This window comes from Mus pahari, chromosome 19, assembly GCF_900095145.1.
Source record: "Mus pahari chromosome 19, PAHARI_EIJ_v1.1, whole genome shotgun sequence".
NCBI classification, from domain to species: Eukaryota; Metazoa; Chordata; class Mammalia; order Rodentia; family Muridae; genus Mus; species Mus pahari.
In genome coordinates this window covers 43,661,730-43,685,924 of record NC_034608.1, presented here as the reverse complement: position 1 = coordinate 43,685,924, position 24,195 = coordinate 43,661,730, and the positions used below count along the sequence as shown (strand labels likewise).

Sequence of the window (24,195 nt, the reverse complement as noted above, 5' to 3'; positions counted from 1 at the left end):
GCTCTCTGGAATCGGACGCTATAGTCTCTCTGGAAGCCGCCTGGAAACGGGCTTCTGGCGGCCAGCCACCCAGAGTCACAGACGCTCCCAGCAGGTGTGAGCCTGAGCGCTGCTTTGTTGTTTGGAAGTGTCCTACGTTTTAGCGTTTTAGAATCATCGCTTGCTGCCATAGTGTAAAGGGGAGTCTCTCAAATCCTCAGATGCGCCGTGATTTCCACTCTTAGCCACGACTGTGAGCAGGCGTTTTGAATAATGTAAATCCCAGTGGAAAGCAAAGGACAGACCTGGTAAGTGGCTCCCTTCGAACCTGGGCAATCCGAGCTGCGCCCTGCTTTTTTTTTTTTTTTTTTTTTCTTTTCCTGGCCTTAAAGCGGCGGGCTCAAAGTGCGTCCTTCACAATTAAGTGGCGGGGCCCCCCAACAAAAGGTCTTTCCCACTTTAAGAGCGCCGTCCGTGGCGGCAACTCGCCGCACAGATGTATTCTCGCGAGAGCTTGGGAAGTAGCAGCGATGGCGGCGGCTGGAGCGGGTCCTGGCCCTGGAGTCGGCGCCGGCCCGGGTCCGGGAGGCGCTGCAAGTTCCACGACGGCGGAGGACCGGGAGACGGAGCCGGTGGCCGCGGGGGCTGGCGAGGGGCCGTCAGCCGCCCCGGGAGCGGAACCCAGTTCCGGAGAGGCCGAAAGCGGGTAAGGTGATCCCCCCCCTGCAGCCCGCGGGGACGCGCGAGGGCCCGCCCCTCCTGGAAGCCCGCGGCTCGCGCTGCCCAGTGCCGCCGTCCGGATCCAGGCCCCGCGGTCAACGGCTCGGCCCGCCCGCCTGCCCGGTACCCTCCGCAACCCCGCTGGCTGCCATGCGGTTCGGCTCCCATCGGCACCCATGTGAGCCCTCGCGCCCCGGAAGACCTCGCTGATCCTCTTGCAGAGCTCGGTCCTGGAAGCACCGAGGAAGGCAGCCTCCGATCGTTCCCCAGTGCACTAGGAAACCCCGAGCCGTCCGTGAGATGGCCCTCAGGACAAACTCCGAGCCGGGAACACGCTTGTCTTGCTTGACAACCTCCCTCCTTACACACAGGATTGTTCTCGTGGGCATCCCGTTCAGGACATGCTTAGCCGAAAAAGACATCCCGTCCGTGTTTGGACCATTGTGTTTTTCTGTTTGGGAATAGCCATTTTGATGTTTGTCTTTTCATTATAGGGATGCAAACTTGGTTGATGTAAGTGGTCTGGAGACAGAATCTTCTAATGGAAAAGATACTTTGGTAAGTATTTCCTCTTAGGCCTTTGGAAGGCAAACTAGATTTTGTTTTAAAAATTTTAATCTAATTTATTAAAAAGCAGTCAGCCCATTTGATTCTCTTATTGCCCCGTGGCTCCAGGAAGGTGCGGGAGACACTTCAGAAGTGATGGATACCCAGGCGGGCTCTGTGGATGAGGAGAATGGGCGGCAGTTGGGAGAAGTGGAGTTGCAATGCGGGATATGTACAAAATGGTTCACCGCTGACACCTTTGGAATAGACACGTCGTGAGTACATTTCATGGCCTTCTAGACAGCACGCTCCTGGAGAGATGGCTTAGCACTGAAGAGCTCTGGTTACCCTTCCACAGGTTTGGGCTTGATTCCAGGTATTCATATGGCCGCTCAAGGAACCCCAGTTCTAGGATAGAAGGGAAAATTACATAATCATATTTTGATCTCAAGACAATTGAAAAGTATTTTTAAATATTCCAAAAAAGAGAAAAGTCAGTGGGTAGTATTTTGTGCTCACTTTTATTCAACGACCAGAAGCTGACTGACGAATCGTTTCCGTTCCTTTGGCATGTTTTGAAGTATTGAGATGAGAGTTCTATTAGATATGAGTGTTGGCATTGTCCTTGCTTTTGACCTTACAGTCTGATTGGGAAAGGAGTCTGTGCAATTAGAAGAGATTATGTAATTAAGTTTGAGATAATGTATTTTGTGTATTTTGGGTTTGGTATTTACAGTGGGCAAGGCCTGTTGTCATGAACATTTGAAGGTATGGTGTTGAGATGTGGTGTACTTGCCTGCAGTGTGCAAAGCCCTGGGTGGATCACTATCACTGGAGAGAAGTGGGTTTTTTTGTTTGTTTGTTTTGTTTTTGTTTTTGTTTTTCAAGACAGGGTTTCTCTGTGTAGCCCTGGCTGTCCTAGAACTCACTTTGTAGACCAGGCTGGCCTCGAACTCAGAAATCACCTGCCTCTGCCTCCCAAGTGCTGGGATTAAAGGCGTGCACCACCACTGCCCGTCAAGAGAAGTGTTTTTAATATCTCAAAAATATTGAGGTGGTCGGTGCTTTTCATGTCTAAAGCATACTTTGTTTCCTTTCTCGTTGCTTATAATGTACCCCTGTTGGTATGTTATGTTTTTTCTCAGGAAAACAAAAACTTATATCTAAACATGTACCTGTTCTGGAGAATTAAAATCATAGTATAATTCATAGCGAAAGGTCTCTTGTGTGGCGTAGGTCAGTAGGTAATAGCGAGCATTTTGATTCATTGTGGATAAATAACTATTAAGTCAATGGTGCGCTTGCGCTCTCTCTCTCTCTCTCTCTCTCTCTCTCTCTCTCTCTNTATATATATATATATATATATATATATATATATATATATATATATCCCTGGATGGCCTGAGGTGCCCTTTGTTGACCAAGTTGGCCCTAAAATTGCGGTAGTCCTCTGGCCTTTGAGCCAGTCTTTGTTAATTTTGAGGTTTTGAGGCCAGGCTGCGCTGCATAGTTAAATATCAGGCCAGCCAGAGCTGTACCTTAAGTTTTTGTCTAGAAGGGGAAAAATTATATTGAGTGGTGTGCATTGTGCACACCTGTAATTCAGCTACTTAGGAGGCTGAAGCAGGAGGATCACAAGTTCCAGGTTATATGAACCACAGCTAGTTCTAGACCAGGGCCCAGGAAAAGCCAGTGAGTGGGCTAGTGAGATAGCTCAGCAGATAGACACTTACTGGGTAAGCCCTGAGACCTGAGTTTGGTCCCTAGAACCATATGAAAATGGAAGAAGAGAACTGAGTCACATGGTTGGCCTCCAGGACCTTCGGAGCTGTGCACCTTGGGACATGTACACCCTGGGTCATGTGCCCAAACATGCATCATGGGTACACATGCTACTACTAAAAATAAACTTTTTAAAGGAAGACAAAAATGTATTGAGTGGTTCACTAATCTGTGTAATCTGGCCCATCCACAGGTCATGTCTACCTTTTATGACCAACTACAGCTTCCATTGCAATGTGTGCCATCACAGTGGGAATACCTACTTTCTCCGGAAGCAAGCAAGTAAGAACAGTTCCGGAGTATTTTAAAAAGGTGGTCGTCCCTTGGAAAACAGGAGAGAGCTGGGTTAGCTCACTTAGGATACCGTGCCTAAGAGCTGGGATTAATTTGATGGTTAGCTCTGAGTAATTGCACTTGTCCATTTCAAATCGAGTTATTACTTCACTCTTAGCTGTTCCCATTAATATTTTGTAGACCACTGACTTGGTTTCTCTACCTGGTGATAGAATAAAATATTCTGACAAACAATTTGAAGGTTTGCAGCTCCAGCTCACTCCATCACGGCTCCTCAGTGCACATCACAGTAGCAGGCATCAAGGGAAGGAGCTGGCCACACTGACCTCAGACTTAGAGTACACAGCTGGATGTTCAAGCTCTGCTTGCTTTTTTCTACGTATATAGTTCAGGATACCCTGTCCAGGAACTAGTACTGCCAGTGGTGGGCAGGCTTTCTGAACTCCTCATAATCATAATAATCCCCCACAGAGAGCACACAGAACAACCTGAAATAAATACTCCCTTACTGAGACTCTTGTTAGGTGGTTTTAGATTGTGTCAAATTGAAACTAACCATCACACCTATTATATTGAATATACTCTTGTTGGTAGAAGTCGAGATTTAACAAATACATCTTTTACTTTTTTTGATAGATTTAAAAGAAATGTGCCTTAGTGCCTTGGCGAATTTGACGTGGCAGTCTCGAACACAGGATGAACATCCAAAAACCATGTTCTCCAAAGATAAGGTAGAGTTGGAACTAATGTCATTGCAGTATGCTGAAGAGTCCAGTAGAACTTCTAGCTGTCCTCTTTAGCAAGCATGTTCTCAGTTTTTATAAGTAAATCATGTAATGGTTATCTTTCTTTTTTCCATATGTAGAAATAATTTACCAGTTGTCTAGTAAATGTCATTTGGCTTAGCTCTTAGTATTATCAGTCCTTAAGCAAACAAGTCATCTATCCTGTAGTCAGGTCTGGTGTAAACCAGTCTCTAGCCTTGGCTGGCCTGGAACTGGTATCTTCAAGCTCATGATCTGCTTTAGCCTTCCTGTTTTGCCTTGTTTCAGAACCCAAAGCCTTTTTCCTTGATTCTCTGTAAGGGCACATGGGACATGTCCTTATCCTATAGGCACAACTGTCTCAGCCTTCCCTGGAAAGAGCACGAAGCTTTCTGGCTGCCTGGTTTCTGACCTCATCTTTTTTTTTTTGGTTTTTTTGAGGCAGGGTTTCTCTGTGTAGCCCTGGGTGTCCTGGAACTCACTCTGTAGACCAGGCTGGCCTCGAACTCAGAAATCTTCCTGCCTCTGCCTCCCGAGTGCTGGGATTAAAGGCATGTGCCACCAGCCTTGGCCTGACCTCATCTTTATCTCTGTGGGAAAAAACTGCTAACTGGTCAGATGAGGGCCGTCATGGGCAGTAGGCTGGAGACTGAAGGCAGGGATGGGAAGGGTGGGAGTGCCGGGACACATTGCTGTAGGGGAGTTGTTCACCATTGTTTAGAGTGAGAGGTACCTGTAAAACACCATTGTGTCGAAAGTCAGCAGGCTCATAGAGCTCGGGCTTTCCATGGCTCTTTTTTTCTCCTGTATGTGAGTTAGTCTCATGTAGCTTTCATTGTGATCTTAGAAGCAATACTGTGCTGTAGCCCACTGAATTTCTGACGTTCGATTATCTCACATTTAACCAGGATAACTTTGTCATCTTGATGTCATTTTGACATGTCCCCATGAGTTTCTGAACTCCTTGTTTTCTGTACATTTTCCTGATTCAGCTCCTTTTCTGCACCTTAAATGCTTCATTTCCATAGACTAAACTGTGCTGGTAGTGGGCTTTGGAAGACATGTAAAATGGTACTGACATGATGCCAGCAGACCAAGGTCAGACATTATTTCAGTCAAATTAGCAAGAACTAGCAAGCAGGGGCCACCTACCATCAAAGTAGCTGGAGGGAGCCTGGCAGAGGTGACGTGCCTGGAAACCTTACATTATATGTTCTGGTTATAGAGGTGGTAAGAAAAGACAGAGTGACTTAAGCGTGTCTAGTTGATGGTTCTGAGTGATCAGTAATTCTAAATAGTAAGAGCAAAAATAGACCTGGACAGAGGAAACTTAGCAGGTACAGAGGAAACTTAGCAGGTACAGAGGAAACTTAGCAGGTACAGAGGAAACTTAGCAGGTACAGAGCTCCATCTGTTACAAAGAAGAGTGGGCTTTCTGTAGGTTGTCCAGAAGACAGTCTTCTCAGGACGTGACACAAAAGCTCAGAAGTCACTTTCCACTTGATAGCCACGGAAGGGAGTATAACTTCTGCAGGTTATAAGCGCTGAATAGCTAAAATCTACATATACTCATTTGAAATCTCCATAATCTGTATATTTGGTTGGTGGGTTGTTTGTTTGAGACAGATTTTTTACTCTATTGCCCTGGCCTGGAACTCCTAGCCACCTTCCTGCCTTAGCCTCCCAAGTGCTGAAACAGTTAAGCCTGTGCCACCCTGCAGGCCATATGTTATTTTGAATAATTGAATATTCCTTCAGTACCTAAAAGCTACAGGCAGAGTTTTATTTTGATTGTAATGAAATTTTTGAAAAGATGTGTGTGTAAAACTTTGAAAACAACCGTAATTCTTAATATATTTTGTTTCTTAAAAATAGGATATTATACCATTTATTGATAAATACTGGGAATGTATGACAACCAGACAGAGACCTGGAAAAATGACTTGGCCCAATAACATTGTCAAAACAATGGTAAGTAAATTAAAACTGAATAGATATGATCAGTTTTTTTCTTTTCTTTTCTTTTCTTTTCTTTTCTTTCTTTCTTTCTTTCTTTCTTTCTTTCTTTCTTTCTTTCTTTCTTTTTTTTTTTTTTTTTTTTTGAGACAGGGTTTTTCTGTATAGCCCTGGCTATCCTGGAACTCACTCTGTAGACCAGGCTGGCCTCAAACTCAGAAATCGCCTGCCTCTGCCTACGGAGTGCTGGGATTAAAGACGTGCGCCCCCACACCCAGCTGATCAGTTTCAAAAAGCCAGAATTGTTAATAATCAATAAATTCTCTTTAGTTTGAAATAATAGGATGGCTGAGACTATGCAAGCAATTTGATATTAATCATTGAATGAATGAGATTATGGTCATTATTTTAATTTTTTTATACAAATTCAGTTAGCTACTGTCTTACATGAATATCATTCTCCTCTAAGACTGCTTTTATGTGCTGAAACCCTTGTCTTTTTTTTTTTTTTTTTTTTAAAGATTTGTTTATTTTATATGTATATGCTTGAGAGTGTGTATATGTACCTATGGAGACCAGAAAGGGCCATTGGATCCCCTGGAATTGGAGTCTCCTGATATTGGTGCTGGGAACTAACACTGGGTGTTCTGGAAAACAGCCAGTGCTCTTACGCACTGAGCCATCCCGCTGCTCCAGCCATCTCTGGCCACCACACTTTTGCAGATTTAATTTTAAATTAAATTTGGATACATTTTTAAAATTTTTTCTTTAGCTAAGAAAAGTCTTGTTCTGAACCTTGACTTTAGAAGTGTGCTTAACCCAGGCAAGAGGAGAGAGGAGGGTTGTGGGGCTCTGGCTCTCGCTGTCCTGTTGGTTGATTTTAGGTTTCTTGTAGCACAGGCATTGAACTCGGTGTGCAGCCAAGGTGACTGACCTCTGGCCCTCTCCCTCCAGAGTGCCAGTACACTTGCAACTCATGTAACTCACGGTCACTCTTCCTGCCTCAGCCTTCCTCGTGCTGGCCTTACGTGTGTGAGCCGCCATGCTTGGTGTTCGTGTGGTGCAAGGGCTCACACCCCAGTCTTCATGCCTCCCAGCCTGACCAGACTATAAGTGCTCTCACTTGACTTGTTATGGTCTGCACTGATTTTCTGATGGGAGGAACCTGAGGGGTCTGGGGAGTACAGTTAGGAATTGACATTCGCAGTTGGTGAGTGAATAGCTCCATACTTCTAAGTAAAATGTTCATTATTGCTAAGATACCGTTTCCTTTTAGAGTAAGGAAAGAGATGTGTTCTTGGTAAAGGAACACCCTGACCCAGGAAGCAAAGACCCAGAAGAAGATTACCCCAAGTTTGGACTGTTGGATCAGGTACATTACTCTTCCTTCGATGGATCTCTCTCTCTTTCTCTCTGTGTGTACTTTGTTTGTGTAGTGGCTGTAGAGGCCAGAAGAGGGTGTTGGAGCAGAGCCCCAACAACTTGAGTTACAGACAATTGTGAGCTTCCATGTGGGTGCTGGGGACTCCAACTTGGGACCACTGGGAGAGCATCAAATGTTCTTAGCCACTGAGCCATCTCTCCACCCCCATAGTCTTTTTTTAAATCAGAAGCCATGTAGGGGTGGTGAAGCATGTGGCCGGAGATGTGGCTGAGTTGATAGCAGTCCTTGCCTGGGAGTCCTGGTGTGCTCATGGTAATGGTCTGAAGAGGTGCAAACAAGGAAGATCACGAGTTTGAGGCCAGCCTGGGCTACATGAGGCCTTGCTCAAAAACAAAGTATTCAAGCGTAAGAATATGAGTTCATATCCCCAGCTCCCCAGTTCCCAGGGGTTAGCGGTGCTCTCTTTGTCACAGGAGCTCACTGTAGCCCAGGTTAGCTTAAACTCATGACCGCTCTTCCTGCCTCGGCTCTCTCCTTTCTGGGGTTGTGTGTGAGGCGCAGTGCCTGGCTCAGGAACCGGTTTTGATTCTGGTTGTTCCTCGGTGTTAGGGCTTACTTTTTGTAAGTTTTTTCCTAATCTTCCTGTTATCTGAAATTTTGTTCCTAAAAGCATTCTTTATTGTGAAGAAATTTTTGGGTAATCTGTTGTTAGAGCCTTATGGGAAAAAGAAATTTCCATTTTTTTGTTGCAGAGCAAAGGACACATTGGCAACTAAGCAGATTTGCCTTAAAGTGTCTGACTTGCTGCCTCTTTTGAGATGAGATCTGTCAGTGTGGCACAAGCTCAAGACCTCTGTCCTCAGCCACCTTCCCAGTCAGCCAGCTTCCCACTGAGGTGGGAGCTCACTGCTGCCCATGCAGATTGAAGAGCTGCAGTGCCTCTTGCTGGTCACTGCTGTAGCATGGACAGTGAAGTTCAGGTTGCTGCCTCATACAGTGGGACAGCTCAGCTGTGAGGGCAGAGTGAGGGGAGCTCAGTGTCCTGGCCTGCTGTGCAGCTCCTGCCCACTGGTTGATTGATTGGTCAGTTCCCTCCTGGAACCATTCTGACCCTGACTTGTGGCACATGCTCCTCCGTGAGTTGTTGAAGCATCCAAGTTGAGGACCTTGCAGCTTGCTGTTTAGGACATGACTGATTTTCTGTGCTCTAATTTTGTCCTTTTTTGGAGCAGTTGCCAGATTAATTTGCTCATGTGGCCTTTTTTTTTACTAGGATATTTCTTCTTCTAGGATCTTAGTAATATTGGTCCTGCTTATGACAACCAGAAACAAAGCAGTGCTGTGTCCGCTAGTGGGAACCTAAATGGTATGTGTTTAAGTATCTTGTCAGAGGCTCTGAGTGATGAAAGCCTTGCCTGCAATGGGGTACTCTCTAGGAGGAGCCAAACCGGGGTAATTACTAAAGTGCTTTTAAATGGAAACGCAGGTTGTAGCAGCTCACTAAACACTTGGGGAGGGATAATGGAAGAGAGCTTTTGCCACCTTACAGCAGTTTGGTCTTATTACACATTATAATTTTAAACACTAGTATATTATACATTAATTTTACACACTAATGGGATGTACTATGAATTTCTAATTATGCATACATCAAATATTAATAATGTCCATCCACCCAAATTCAATTAGGACTGAAGTGAGGCAGAGTTCATGTAAGACAGTGTAGTAGACTTTGAAGGTTAGACTTCCTGCATTTTTGTTAGATTTCCACATCTGTATGATAATAAACACCTAATCTGGGAAGTCATTTGATCTCCATTCTTTTCCATAGCCCAACAATTGCTTGACATGTTGCCTTTGTCCACCTAATTTTTTCTTGCCCTGAATATTTCAGCATATTCATCTGTCAGCATTTCTGTATGGATCCCCCACTATGGCTCCCCCCCCCGCCTCCCTTTTTTGGTAATCCAGCTAATAGAGGGAATTCTCTTTGTTGCTAATCTAATAAAAACTAGGGGCCCAGGCAGTAGCCTAGTGGGTATCCATCCCACACATGGCAACATTCATTAGCTTGTCTTTAGAATTGGAGCATCCTAGATATATAATCCAGTCCACAATTAACTTTGTAAGGTGTGTTGGAAATGCGAGTGTATTGTTTCTGTTCTTACACCATGCTTTCCCTTTGGACTGTTGATATCTGACAATACATAGTGCCACTTCTGTTCTTACAGGTGGAGCCACTTTGGGAGGTGAATTCCTCTCTGCCTTCTTTCAGCCTCAGACTTAAGTATCTTGTGGTTTGAAGTGCTTTTTGCTGAGCTTTGGTAGAAGCTAAACTCCATAATTTTAAAGCATTGTGAAAGTGGTGTGGCGGCACTTATTATGCAGCTGTAGTTCCAGTCTTAATGGTGGGATAAAAGCTTGGTGGTGTCATATTCTGCCTAACGTGGCCAGCCAGCAACCCTGTCCGTCAGTGTTGCTTACTCTGTTAGGCAACACCAAATGGCAGTAGAGGATTTGGCAGGCTTTTGATTGATAATCATGGCATCATAACTGTTTATCATTAAACCTTTTATGAGCTGTATGAATAGCAGCCAGGTTCATAAAAGGACATTGTGCATTAATCTGGTACTGTGGTGCAGAATATGACCTGCTCTTCATGTCCTCATTTTTTTTATTACAGCAGAGCTGCTGATAATTTCCAAGCTTGTCCCAAATTTACACATAGTACTCTATGCAGTTGTTTACATAAAGGTGTTTTCCTGCAGTTCAGAGACCATTTTCTGGAAAAAAAAAAAACAAACTGAGAGGAATAGTAGAAATGAAAAAAAGATTACAAAGTACTCACTTCAAAACACATAAGGCAATGCTCTTGGTGATCTGAATATGTACAAGTGTTGTAATATAAAATATATGAATTGTTTTATTTTCCCTTAAATCCACAAACCAGGTTAATGTAACCTACTGAATTTATTGGCGCAGTTTTAAGTATATTGATATGGAACTAAAAATTGCTTACTAAATTAAAGCTTCTGTTTTTTTATGTATAACCATGATAAATTTACAAACACTGGAGAGAAACACCTTTTTAGTATTTTTGTTTTCTATGTTGTACTTTTGTCTTGTTGGATATTCAAGTGCTTTGTGTAGATAATGCCTTTATATGTTTATGAAATACATTATGCAGTGGAAGCAAGTGGACATTGACCTCCAGTAAGGATGTTTTTATTGATGTTTGTATTAAGTGGTGAATAAGCACAGTCCATGCAGTGTTTTCATTCTTTAGCTGTGGGTGCTTGGAATTTGGGTACAGTTGCATTTGTGTCACAACCCCATAAAGTACTGTTGGTTACAGTCCATTAAGAAAGGGCTGGAGAGATGACTTACTTAGTAAGGCACTTGCTGCAGCCTGGCAACTTCAGTTAGTCCTTGGGACCCATGTAAAGTACAGGAGGGCCTCTACAGAGTTAGCCTCTGGCCGGCCTCCACATACACTTTAATTAACTGATAGACTGCTTGCTTATTTATTTGTTTGTTTATTTAAGGAAGAAAGGAAGATTGAAGGTGTAACTCAGATATCAGGTGTACTAGATGAATGTGACCTTACTGTCTGAATGTTGGCTGTGAAATACAGCTGATCCTTTTAAAACCAGGCTAAAATGCAGCCTAGTCAAGAGGAAACACCTCTGAGATGTCACACAAATGCACATTGGGAATGGTGAGCACCATGTACTCTGAGTGCCCTTCTGCCTCCGTAGTGGCTCTGAAAATGATCTGCCTTCTCTTCAAAGGGGGGATCGCAGCCGGAAGCAGTGGGAAAGGAAGAGGGGCCAAGCGTAAGCAGCAAGATGGAGGGACAACAGGGACCACCAAGAAGGCCAGAAGGTGTGGTCACCCCGCCCTCCCTGCTTAGTCCCTGGGTCTACTGTGGGAAGAGTCCCCTGACAGGGAAGAACCATGTCCTTAGGTTGAGTTGGCTTATCAGCGGGGAGTCCTGTGCCCCTGGGAAGATGAACTTTAAGTGAACTTACTACTATAAACTAGATCCTTGCTCTGGGACTACATCTCGGTGGTAGAGGGCTTGTTTGACTTGGTAAGACCCCAGGTTGATTTCCCCAGCATTGAAACAGCAAACGATAACAGTATTTTCTGTTCTGAGGACTAAAGTTCCCTTATGAGATCTGAGGACAAGGAAATAAAGCTTACTAAGTTAGCTCCTTAACGTCCTATCTCTCCTTTCTCATGTCTCTGTCTTTCCCTTTGTCCAAAGCTGGGGTGATGAAATCCAGGTCACTTCTGATTTAGACTGGCAACTGAGAGTAAGTCTGCTGCCTCCAGGGTTCTGTCCCTTGGTTTATATACTAAATGAAATAGAGCTGGAAATGTGTATGGCTCAGTTTCTATACTGAATGGACTGAACAAGCCTGGAGATGTGTATAGCTCAGTTGGTGAAATTCTTCCCAACATATGCAGATCCCTGGGTTTGATCCCCAAAATTGGCTAAACGAGGGATGCTGGCATAGGCCTGTAATCCTTACACTGGAAGGTAGCAGTGAGAAGGTCAGAGTTTCCGGGTCATTCTTGGTCCTTTGCTACAGAATGGATTTGGTTCCCAGCACCTACGTGGTGGCTCACAACCACCTGTAATTACATTTCCAGAGGAATCTGATGCCTTCTGACATCCACATGTGTGGTGCATAAATACTCATGCCGGCCACATGTATACATAAAGTAAAAGCAAGTCTTCAAGAAATGAAATAAAATAAATGTGCTTAAAGAAAGCAGGCACATTGGCCCCATTCCCCGTTCCTTCCTTAATGTGACTGCTCAGTTTGAGTACACATGTGAGGATTGCCCAGGAGTAGGTTGTCAGTCCCTACACACTAACTACAGGTAATGTAGCCAAGTCTTTGCAGGACTCAGGTCATCTATTGAAGTTAAATGCAGCTTTTGTTGTAAAATTGCCTGTGTTCTACCAGAAACAACAGAACAGAGTCTTTGGTCCAGGACAGAGCACAGGTAACTGGAGAGGAGGGCTCTGTGGCTCCATTTGTTTCTCTCTTCTTTTCAGTGACCCTCTATTTTCTGCTCAGCGGCTCCCTCCTCACGGCTATCCTTTGGAACACCCATTTAACAAAGATGGCTATCGGTATATTCTAGCTGAGCCCGATCCTCATGCCCCTGACCCGGAGAAGCTTGAACTTGACTGCTGGGCGGGAAAACCTATTCCCGGAGACCTTTACAGAGCCTGCTTATACGAACGAGTCTTGTTAGCCCTACATGATCGAGGTGTGTAAGTTTTAATGATCATTTAGAAATTGTGCTATGCTGGGTGGTGGTGGCGCACGCCTTTTAGCCCAGCACGTGGGAGGCAGAGGCAGGTGGATTTCTTGAGTTCGAGGCCAGCCTGGTCTGCAGAGTGAGTTACAGGACAGCCAGGACGATTACACAGAAACCCTGTCTCGAAAAACAAACAAACAAACAAACAAAAAAAAGAAAGAAAGAAAGAAAGAAAGAAAGAAAGAAAGAAAGAAAAATTGTGCTGCTTAGTTTTTTGCTCTGTGAAGAGCGAGTCCTGAGAAAATGCCTCCTTCAGATTGGCCTGTATACAATCTGTAAGGCATTTTCTTGGTTGATAATTGACGTGGGAGGGCTCAGCCCACTGGAGGTGATGCTATCCCTGATCCTGGGCTATAAAAGAAAGCAATTTGAACAAAGTATGGCCAGCCAGTCAGGGTTTCTGCTCTAGCTTATGCGCTGCCTTCCCTCGGTGCCGTACTGTGCTGTGGACGTGTACTCTGAAGCGAATCCTTCTCCCCAGGCTGCTTTTGGTCATGATGCTTCCCACAGCAATAGAAGTGGGTGCCAGGACTGTGAAGGCCTCCTGTCACAGGACTGTTGGGCAAGTGTTTGGAGCTTGGGGCAGAGTGCAGAGCTGAAGAGGTTGCTCTGAGGGAGCTTGGGTGGTAAAGCTGAGAGTGTGGACCATGGAGGCTTCAGAGGGAGCCTGAGAACCCCACTAAGACCTGGTATTTGATATTTTGTATTAAGTACCTGTGGTTTCTGGTCAACTGGGGCTGAAGAATTGACTGATTAAGAAGGGACCAGGCAGCACCAGGTAAATTCTTCTGGGAAGTATTTCCTCAGGACCAGCACACAGAACTTTGGTCCAGCGTGGGCCATGGCTGCTTTTCTTTTTTTTTTTTTTTTTTTTTTTTAGATTTATTTATTATTACATGTAAGTATACTGTAGATGTCTTCAGACACACCAGAAGAGGGCGTCAGATCTCATTATGGGTGGTTGTGAGTCACCATGTGGTTGCTGGGATTTGAACTCAGGACCTCTGTAAGAGCTATCAGTGCTCTTACCCACTGAGCCATCTCTCCAGCCCATGGCTGCTTTTCAAGCTGTCAACCAAACTTAGTGATGTGTAATGAGAATCTTCACACCTTCCTGGTCTTGGCAGCTTTGGAGCTGCAGTAGTGAAGGGGTCACAGAGAACAGCTGAGGCTCAGCACTGTGGCAGGCTAGGAGAGGATATTGATGAAGGTGCTGTTCAGTTACAGGGGAAACCTCAGGACTGAAGGGGTCATAGAAGTATTATTCGGTAAGGGTTGGAGTTCCTGAAGTGTGGCCGGGAAGCTGTTGGTGATGATGCAGCTCAGTTGTAGTGAAGGCGGCTGGATTTGAGGAGTCCTGCAGAGAAACTGAGGCTTGGAATCCCTATAGAGACCAGGCAAGGCTGCTGGGGAGATGCAGTTCAGCTGCAGTGGATGGTTCAGGATAGTGGAGGTGCCAGGACCATAGGAAAACTGCCCAGGACAGCAGCAGGTGTGCAGTGGAGCCTGCCTGATCGAGAGAGATGCCGTAGGTGCTCTAAGTGACATAATCAGAGACCTGCAACTGCCAGGCCCTTTGGAGTCCCAGACACTGGACACTTACACTTGGTACTTGTCACAGCATTAGAAATCTAACTGAGTCACCCCAAATTCCTTTGTAATAACCTGTTCTCAAGAGCTTGTCTCTTCCCACAAGACCTGCATTATCTTTCAGGGTAATGTCCCATGACTAATCAGTCAGTCTCACCAAGTACAACTTTACAATTTGCACCATCTCAGTACAGCCACACAGAAACTGAGCTCTCCACACACACTGTGGGAGAGAAGCTCAAAGCACATGCACACCACGGCACGTGTGCTCACATAGTGGGTCTCCTAGCGAAGAAAGAGGGGGACGTTTCTAACAGTGGAAAACTTAACAAAAACAAGAACATTTGACTGACTAGATAGCTGTGGATAATTATCTGTAGTATGTTTACTTGCCTGATAATACCCATTTAAGATCATTTCAGAAAGTACAGTATTGTTGGCCAGGAATTCTTACAGTGCCAGCATGTAAGAAAGTATTTTGTTTGCTTTTAGTGGGGTGAGGGTTGTAGCTCAGTCGTGTAGAACTTACAGAATGTACAGGAGGCCTTGACTTAGCACCACACACTACATATGCAGGCTGGGGCTTGTCAGTACGATAGAGCTACTGTGAGGAGCCAGTAGATCATAGTATTGGTGTGCAGCTGCTTGGCCTTAGCATCCGACAGTGGTTTCCCCTGCTCTCCTCAGTGTGATAGTCAACAAGGTTCATTTCCTGATGGGTTCTACTGTTTTGTGTTCTCCCGTATCTATCTCTCTCTCCCCTCCCCCTCCCCCTCCCCCTCCCTCTCTCTCTCTCTGTATGTGTGTAGCATGTGTGTATGTGCATGTGCCATGGGTACATGTGGAGGTCAGAGGGTGTTCTGGAATCAGTCTTCTGCTCCCAGGCCAGCAGGCTTGTGTAGCAAGTACATTTTCCCTCACTGAACCATCTCACTGACCTAATTAATTATACTTAGTGTCACTACCTCTTTCTTCATGGCTACATCCCATTCTCATTTTCTTGGCTTTCCCGCCCATTCCCTCCTTGCTAGTTTTTTTTCTCTTTTCCTGTTTTGTTGTCTTTCCTTTTGTTGTTGTTGTTGTTGAGCGTGGGGGCTGGGGAGGGGAGTGTCTCAGTATCTAATGTAGGCTGACTTGAGACTCACAGCAGTGATCCTCCTTCAGCTTCCCAAGCGCTGAGATTACCTACAGATGTGCTCCGTCACGCCTGGAGACTGGTATTTATCTTCACAGATAACTTGTATACTCCTGTCTCTTTTATACACAAAGGACAGCATCTTGTAATCTTTGCATTTTGCTCGTATACTGGTTCATACCAGTTTAAACACTTAGTACTCTTGTTGTTGTTTTGTTTTTTTGTTTTTCAAAACAGGTTTTTTCTGTAGCCCCAGCTATCCTGGAACAAATGGACCAGGCTGGCCTCAAACTCAAGAGATTCTCTTGGCCTCTGCCTCCTCAGTGGTAGGATTAAAGGCATACACCACCAACAACAATTCTTATTTTAAGTTGGGTGTGTAGGTATATCTGTGAGAATATGCCACAAGGGTGTAGGTGTTCACGGAGGCCAGAAAACGTTGGATCCCCTGAAGCTGGAGTTAGCGCAGTTGTGAGCTGCCTAAAGTAGGTGTTGGGAGTTAAACTCACACCCTTTGGGAGAATGCTCTTAACCACTGAGCCATTTCTTTTGCTATGGTTTTCCTTTGTAGTAGCTTCACAAGTACTCCAAAATAATCCTAAACCAGGTGATTTTAAAAGGCTGTCATCTTGTATGGCGGCTGCTTGTCATCCTGTCTGAAGTTGGTTGGCCACTTCAACTTGGATTGCTTTAAGCCCAGGAACCTTGAGTGTGCTCATCATACAGTCAGCCAAACCCTGAGACTTCCACATTGCTGGTTACTTAAACGGGGCATGGCGGCACGTACATATAATTCCAGCTCTCTGAATGCTGAGTCAGGAGTATTGCCACAAGTCTGAGGACACATGATGCATACCAGGCTCTCCCAGAACTATGTTACAAGATCCTCTCTAAAACAAAGCAGTGTCACTCAGTCCCTCCCACACTCAAGTGGAGTGGATTGAACTGTTGGTGGAAAGAGTAGGTTATCCTTTAAAGACCTTACATCTTTGTAGAACCATCATGCAGTCTATAGTCAGGAAGTGGGATCTCGCAGCTGCCAGGCCCCAGCTCCTCCTTGGTGCTCCCGTTGGATCCTGCACACAGCCTGCCTAAGGAGCAGCCTTCTGGTTTTGACTGTGTTGTAGTGATAGACAGCAGCATTTACAGAAACTGATGGAAGGGACTCTTAACCACGCTGCCATAAACACTTGACTTCATAATTGTTGCCTTTTGTCTTTTGTTTTGTTAATAATCAATTTTTTGTTTTGTTTTGTTTTTCAATTTGTTTTGTGACAGGGTCTCACTATATCACTCTGGCTGTCCAGGACCTCCCAGGGCTCAGCCTGCCTCTGCCTCCAGAGTGCTGAGATCGAAGCTGTGTTCCCTATGCCAGCTCTCTTTGGGGCCCTTTGTGTATGTAGTACAAGGGACTCTGGTCTGTTAAGTCCCTCTAATAACAACCATTGACCTTTGACTATCTCCCCCCTCCAGCTCCCCAGCTGAAGATCTCTGATGACCGGCTGACCGTGGTCGGAGAGAAGGGCTACTCCATGGTCCGGGCCTCCCATGGGGTGCGCAAAGGGGCCTGGTACTTTGAAATCACTGTGGATGAGATGCCACCAGACACTGCTGCCAGGCTGGGCTGGTCCCAGCCCTTAGGTAAGCTGGGAGAGCTGTGTGGGCCTCATAGCAGGGGTAATGGGCTTGGGGTTTACCAGAGCATGGTCTTAAAAATTAAATTCCTGGGGCTGGTGAGATGGCTCAGTGGGTAAGAGCACCGGACTGCTCTTCCGAAGGTCCGGAGTTCAAATCCCAGCAACCACATGGTGGCTCACAACCATCCATAATGAGATCTGACTACCTCTTCTGGAATGTCTGAAGACAGCTACAGTGTACTTACATATAAATACTTACAAATAAATAAATAAATCTTTAAAAAAAAAATTAAAAAAAAAAAAAAAGCATACTGTGAGAGATAGTTTGTAAGTAATTTGCAAAGTTGACCAAAAATATGTACAAAGAAAAGTAGAGCTTTTTTTCTTTAACAAACCAGTTAAACTTCCGGTCCTCTGACTTTGACCTCTCTTCATTGGGACAGGTAACCTTCAAGCTCCCTTAGGTTATGATAAATTTAGCTATTCTTGGCGGAGCAAAAAGGGCACCAAGTTTCACCAGTCTATTGGCAAACACTACTCATCTGGCTACGGACAAGGAGATGTCCTAGGGTTTTATATCAATCTTCCTGAAGATACAGAGACAGCCAAGTCACTGCCGGATACTTACAAAGATAAGGTACGATTGTCCTCCTTCAGCGCAGGCACGGTAGCTGCCGTCGGTGGCCTGTAGGTGTTGCTTGACTTCTTTTGTGGTGACTCCCGGTACGTGCTCTCCCTAGCTTTTGATCTGAACATTTTCAGGCATAGCAATAAAATTAAAAGATTTAAAGGTTTTGTTCCTGAGTAGTCACCTAAATTCTACCATTAATATGTTATCAATTCATTCTTTTTTATTATGTACTAGAGGGACATCACATTCTTGTAATCTGCCCCATAAAGTATTTTAGGAAATATATCATTAGCCATTGTTCAACTTTGTTTACGTGTGTGTGTGTGTGTGAATTTTTAAATGAAAAGATTTAAAGATTTTAAGATTTGTCAGGTACAGAATTTTCTCCACATTTAAAAAAAAGAAAAAGTGTTAGAATAATCTTGGGGCCTCCTGCATGCACAGCTGGCGCCCCGCAATGTATGGATGTTTTGCGTGCAGATAAACACACACACACACACACACACACACCATGTGTATGTCTGGTGCCCACTGCAAATACTGTGAATCAGATTGGGTCCTCTGAAAGGGGAACAGTTCTTAACTGCTGAGCTATCTTTGGTGGTGGGGCACGCCTTTAATCTCAGCAGTCAGGAAGCAGAGGCAGGAGGATCTCTGAGTTCTAGGTCAGCTTAGTCTATAGATCAAGTTCCAGGATAACCACGGCTACACAGAGAAACCGAGTCTCAAAAAACCAAAACAAAACAAAACAAAAAGATTAAATGTACTTATTTGTCTTTTATGAGTGTTTGCCTGCTTATATGTATGTGGGTACCTGGTGTCCAGAATCTAGGATAGAGGATCCCCTAGAACTGGACTTAGGGATCGTTGTGAGCCACCACATAGGTGCCAGGTTCTCTGGAAGAACAGCCAGTACTTGTAACAACTGAGTTCTTTCTAGCCCCTCTATCCAGTTTTGTTTTGTTAAGACTTATTTTATTTTTATTGTCAATTATTTAAAAATTTATTTATGGATATCTGCATGTATATCTGCACACCAGAAGAGGGCATTGAATCCCATTATAGACTGTTGAGAGTTACCATGTGAATGCTATGCTAGGAATTGAACTTGAGACCTGGAAGAACAGTCAGTTCAGTGCTTTTAACCACTGAGCCATCTCTCCAGCACCAACTCCCTATTCAGCTTTAATGGTATATTTTTTAAAGATGATTTTTTAAAAAATTGTTTTTAACTGGACATGATGGCATATATATATATGCCTTTAATCCCAGCACTCAAGAGGCAGAGGCAGGTGGACCATATGAGTTTGAGGCCAACCTGGTCTACAAAGGGCGTTTCAGGACAGCCAGGACTGTTAAACAGAGAAACCCTGTCTCAAGAAAAGAAAGCAAAACAGAACAAATTATTTTTTATTATGTGTGTGTATAGGGATGTGTACACCTGAGTGTACCGCCCACAGACGTCAGAGGGATTAGGTTGGTGTCACTGGAGTTGGAGTTCCAGGTGGTTGAGCCACCTCACACGGGTCCTCCGCAAGCAGCACTTGCTGTAAGCCCCCGGAGCCACTTGCGCAGCCCTGAAGCCATCTTCTTTGTTTTGTTTTGTTTGTTTGTTTTGAGTACATTTATTCTGTGACCTAATTAATTTGGGGTTTCCACAAGTCATGAACATGTCCTCCCATGTCTGCCTTTGTTCTTGTGTCAGGTCACTGATGACTTTGAACTAAAGGATGGTACAGAGGTTGACCATATTTTTTTCTTAAGAATATCAGATTATTCCAACATATATTTTTTACAGATTTATTTTTTATTATATCTCAGTACACTGTAGCTGTCTTGAGATGCACCAGAAGAGGGCATCAGATCTCATTACGGATGGTTGTGAGCCACCATGTGGTTGCTGGGATTTGAACTCAGGACCTTCAGAAGAGCAGTTGGTGCTCTTAACCACTGAGCCATCTCTCAAGCCCCCCCCCCCCCAACATGATATTTTTAATTTCTGGTGTCCTCCACTGGATTTCTTTGTTGTATTTAGTGAAAAATCAAACAATCATATTGATGACTCTTCCAGTGATTCCAAAAATGTCACAGAATAAGAAGTTTTAGTGGGCTGAAGGGATGGCTCAGTGGCTACGAGCACTTAACTGTTCTTCCAGGGGACCCAGGTTCAATTCCTAGTACCCACATGGCAACTCACAACTGTCTTAACTCCAGGATGTGACAACTTCACACATACAGCAGAACACCAAACACCGGTGCACAGTAAAAAAGAAAAAGGTTTAGGCTCTGTGAGACTTTCTGAAGAATTTACTTCCTTTTACAGGCACTTTGTGGGTTTTTTTTTTAAAAAGGGTGCGTGTATAATTGTCTTACTAAGGGGCCTTTTAAAGACATGTTTAGCTGGACAGTGGTGGAGCACGCCTTTAATCCCAGCACTCGGGAGGCAGGGGCAGGCAGATTTCTGAGTTCGAGGTCAGCCTGGTCTACAGAGTGAGTTCCAGGACAGCCAGGGCTACACAGAGAAACCCTGTCTCGAAAAACCAAAAAAAAAAAAAAAAAAGAAGCACTAGCCAGGCATAGTGGCTCATGCCTTTAATCTCACTTGACGGACAGAGGCAGGTAGATGTCTGTTACGTTTGTGGCCAGCCTAGGTCTACAAGGTGAGTTCGTGGCCAGCCAGAGCTACGTAGTGAGACCCTAAGTGAGGGGAGGGGCAGTGACAACTTCAGAACTGAAAACTGAAAAGCTCTGGGAGAGACTCAAGGCCAGGGCACTGTCTGTATGAATCTCACTTTATTTTCTCCATGATGGTTTAGATGATTCTTCAATGTGTCATTTTCTTTTTTCTTACTGCACTTTCAAGGCTTTGATAAAGTTCAAGAGTTATTTGTATTTTGAAGAAAAAGACTTTGTGGACAAAGCAGAGAAGAGCCTAAAACAGACTCCCCATAGTGAGGTGAGTCACCGTCATGAACATGTCAGAGTGGTAAGTAAGGCTTTGAAGATTGAGACTCCTGGAGGATAAAAGTGAGGCAGCCGAGGCTCAAGGAGACTGAGGGGTGCCCGGCCAGCTGCCTGCAGCTAAGCAGTGAGTCACTTCTGCCTGTTCTCTGCTGCATGACTGTAAAGAAAGGGCAGTGAAGTCAACGACCTGATAAGGAGCCGTGTAGGAGACTGAAGAAGGCAGTGAGAGAGACCAGAACTAGGAGATTGTGCTGTGTCACTTGGAGATGCCTGGGGCTGGCTCACTCACTTTTCTAGAACTCTCCGGGTGACACAGAGAGAAAGTTCTGAGCGATATGGGGGAGTAAAATTCAGGTAAAAGTTGAAACAGGCATAAAAAAACAGGCATCGTCTTCATGCCAGAAAGACGATGTTGGTCCTTCTTACAAATACAGAATGGTAAAAGCTGGGTATGTGGCACATGCCTCCTGTAACCACAGTGCTTAGGAGGTGTACACAAGGAGTTACCCTCAGCTGCAGAGTGAGCTGGAAGCCAGCCTAGACTGTGTGAGACTATGTCCCAGTCCTTCCTCCAAGTAAAGAATAATGAATAATGGAACACAAAACTGTTTGCTATATGCAGCATGGAAATTCAAAAAAAAAAGCCTAAAGTCAACTGAAATAATATATGCTTACATTAATTTTCCTTGAAATGCCTAAAGTGTCATATATAAAAGATGTATGTTATTCTTAGAATAAGTATATCAGCATTATTGTCATTCTGGTAGCAGTATTAATTGTTCTGCAATTAAGTTTGTTTTTTTCAATCTATGAAATTCTAAAGTAGAACCTTGATCTTCATTTCAGATAATATTTTATAAAAATGGTGTCAATCAGGGTGTGGCTTACAGAGATATTTTTGAAGGAGTTTACTTCCCAGCCATCTCACTGTACAAGAGCTGCACGGTATGTACTCTGTATTTGGAAGTGTGTGGGTGGGTTGTGATGAAAGCCTTTGATTTGAGAGGTAAGTGATTTCTAGGAAGAAATGAGAGCAGGCTCTGGGAGGCTGATATCTGTCTCAGTGTGGGTGAGTGAGATCAGGGGTTAGCATGCTCTGTGCTTTGCGGGTCTTGTTGTTTGACGGGAAAGACACAGAACATATCCATTCATGGATCAGTGCGGGCATATGTTGGTAACTTGCAATTGGTGACTGTTGCTTATACTTAAAAAAAACCAAACACACACACACACACACACACAGAGATGAAGGAGTGGAGGAGGTGGGTAGAGGGAGAGAGGAGAGAGGGTTACCTGGCATGGTGGTACATGCCTTTGATCGTAGCATTTGGGAGGCAGAGACTGACTGATCTCTGAGTTTAAGGTCAGCTTGGTCTAAATAGTGAATTCTAGGACAACCAGACCTGTCTCAAAAGTAAGTAAATAAACAAATATCCTGCCCTTACTACTTGCTTAAAAATGAAAGATTAGCTCATGGAGATTTCAATGGATTCGTTCATTACCTTCTGTTGAACACAAGTGAGATGAGGTTCCAAACAGAAATCAGTGAGAAGTCTGTTTCTGCCTGATGCTTGGTAGACGTGAGGATGCTGACACATGCCTCCTTCGTCACGGTTAGACCCTAAGTATTGTAGAGATACTGTTCTTTTGAAACAGTGTCTGCTGTGTAGTTCAGGTGATCTCAGTCTCAGGACCCTCCTGCCTCAGCCTCTCTATGGCATGCGCTACAATTCCTACTAATGTTCTTTTCCTTTAAATATCCCCTGCCAAGTGAACTTTTTTCTTTTTCAATTTTGTTTTCTCTATCTGCTTGTATTGATCTTGTCCCAGGTCTCCATTAACTTTGGACCATCCTTCAAATACCCTCCAAAGGATCTCACGTACCACCCTGTGAGTACCGCTAGAATGCCTGCATTCATCCTTCATCTTTCTATTTCTTGCTCAGGTTTCTGTAATCACCCATTCTCCTGTTTTTATTCCTCCTGCAGATGAGTGACATGGGCTGGGGTGCTGTGGTAGAACACACACTGGCTGATGTTTTGTATCACGTGGAGACAGAAGTGGATGGAAGGCGGAGTCCACCCTGGGAACCCTAACCAGTCCTTGCTTCTGGTGACACTGTAAAATAATCCTGGGGGTTTTGCTTTTGTTTCTATAAAAAGTGTCAAATGTTTTCCCAGAGATGCTGCAGTACACTTTGATCAAGGTAAATGGCTGAGTGGGACTGCCAGCAGTGCCTGTTCTTCAGCATCCCTGCCCCACACAACTACTGCTCTTACTCTAGTGCCATAAGTCAGCTGCTCCCTGTTAAAGCTGTGCTGTGCTCAGACCTGCCAGGGAGGACCTGTTACTTTCCTGTGTGTTCCAAAGAGCGAGTTATCATGCCCCAACAGCTTGCTTGAGGATGTTGGATCCCCTGGTTTCTGGGGAGGCAAGCTTGTTCTGAGTGGCTGAAATCAATGGCAGTCCATTCCAGAGCAGTCTAAAGGCAGTCTTTTTGGTGTGGAGTTTGGGGATCTGGGAAGCTAGTGGGGTTCTATAAACTATAATTGTGAAAGGAATATGCCTACGGGGTTTAAAAGCTATAGATCTTTCCTCCAATAAAACTTGTTTACACGCTTGTGTGGTACCTGGCTTCACTGGAAGTTGAGTTCCTGTTGACCCTGTGAGCAGTGTGAGCAGTGTGGCAGAGACAGCAGTGGCAGGCAGGGACGGGTGCTTTTATTACTGTTCTCCCTGGGTCACCAGGCGCTTTCACTGCCCTTTGTACAGTGGACTCTCAGAGTCAGACTGTAACAGGCCTCCAGTCCGTGTCTTGGAACCTGGTGCTGATGAGTGCGGCTTGTCCCTTTGCCTGCCTTTCTAGTAGCCAGCCAGGGGTTAGGATCAAAAAATGATGAGGAGCCTGCCTTTAGGAGGATGCCTTAATGACCTCTGATTTTAAATAAATAAGTCTGTGGTAAATGCAAAATCCTACAGTTACCTAAAGACTTCCCTGTGTAGGTTTTTTTGTTTGTTTGCTTTGTTTTGTTTTGTTTTTACTTAAGTACTAGTGATATAAAGTGACTGACCAGGAACTAGGTAGAATGCAGACTTAAATTCTAAGTATTTTGTTTTGCTATTTAAGAAATTCCCCAAGGTTCGAGTGACTATTAACACAAATGGCGATTGTATTACACTTGTCTGATGCTTAATCCCCCAGACTCCTTTTATACATTGAATATTTCTTTTTGCTTTTTGAGGCAAGATCTGTCTATATAGCCTGACTGGCTTCAAACTGACAGAAATCTGTCTTGTTCTGCCTTCTTTGGGGGGGTCTGTATTATTTAAAGCTGGGGTCACAGCCTGCCAGCTGCTAGATACCCACTAATACAAGGACTAGTCCAAGAAAGAACAAGCCAGCTTATAGAATGAGGTCATCAGCGTTTGAAGGACTCTGAAGAAAATGAAGTGATGTTCTTAGAAGAACTAGG

The 24,195-nt window shown here is 44.5% G+C and overlaps 1 protein-coding gene across 2 annotated transcripts; it reads left to right on the top strand.

Moving 5' to 3' along the window:
* The first annotated feature begins 505 nt into the window (after positions 1-505).
* Ash2l (ASH2 like, histone lysine methyltransferase complex subunit) lies at positions 506-23,446 on the top strand. 2 transcript variants are annotated; one of them, XM_029531975.1, is made up of 17 exons: positions 507-685; positions 1,194-1,257; positions 1,375-1,520; positions 3,221-3,309; positions 3,958-4,052; positions 5,961-6,056; positions 7,318-7,413; positions 8,716-8,791; positions 9,657-9,674; positions 11,217-11,310; positions 12,497-12,714; positions 16,964-17,131; positions 17,571-17,764; positions 20,622-20,714; positions 21,569-21,667; positions 22,553-22,612; positions 22,711-23,446. In XM_029531975.1, exons 1-17 carry the CDS (start codon positions 510-512, stop codon positions 22,816-22,818), a joined length of 1,890 nt encoding a protein of 629 aa, XP_029387835.1. In that variant the 5' UTR covers positions 507-509; the 3' UTR covers positions 22,819-23,446. The 2 variants fall into 2 exon arrangements, with proteins under 2 accessions (XP_021074317.1, XP_029387835.1); XM_021218658.2 differs by lacking the exon at positions 9,657-9,674 and having other exon boundaries at positions 506-685; positions 22,711-23,444.
* The last annotated feature ends 749 nt before the right edge of the window (positions 23,447-24,195 follow it).

What these genes read in the sequence shown, in the direction of transcription:
- Ash2l (XM_029531975.1), top strand. Translation starts at nt 510, where the DNA reads ATGGCGGCGGCTGGAGCGGGTCCTGGCCCTGGAGTCGGCGCCGGCCCG. An exon ending in ACCTTTGGAATAGACACGTC is followed by an intron (nt 1,521 to 3,220) that starts GTGAGTACATTT and finishes GCCCATCCACAG; the next exon opens with GTCATGTCTACCTTTTATGA. An exon ending in AGTTTGGACTGTTGGATCAG is followed by an intron (nt 7,414 to 8,715) that starts GTACATTACTCT and finishes TTCTTCTTCTAG; the next exon opens with GATCTTAGTAATATTGGTCC.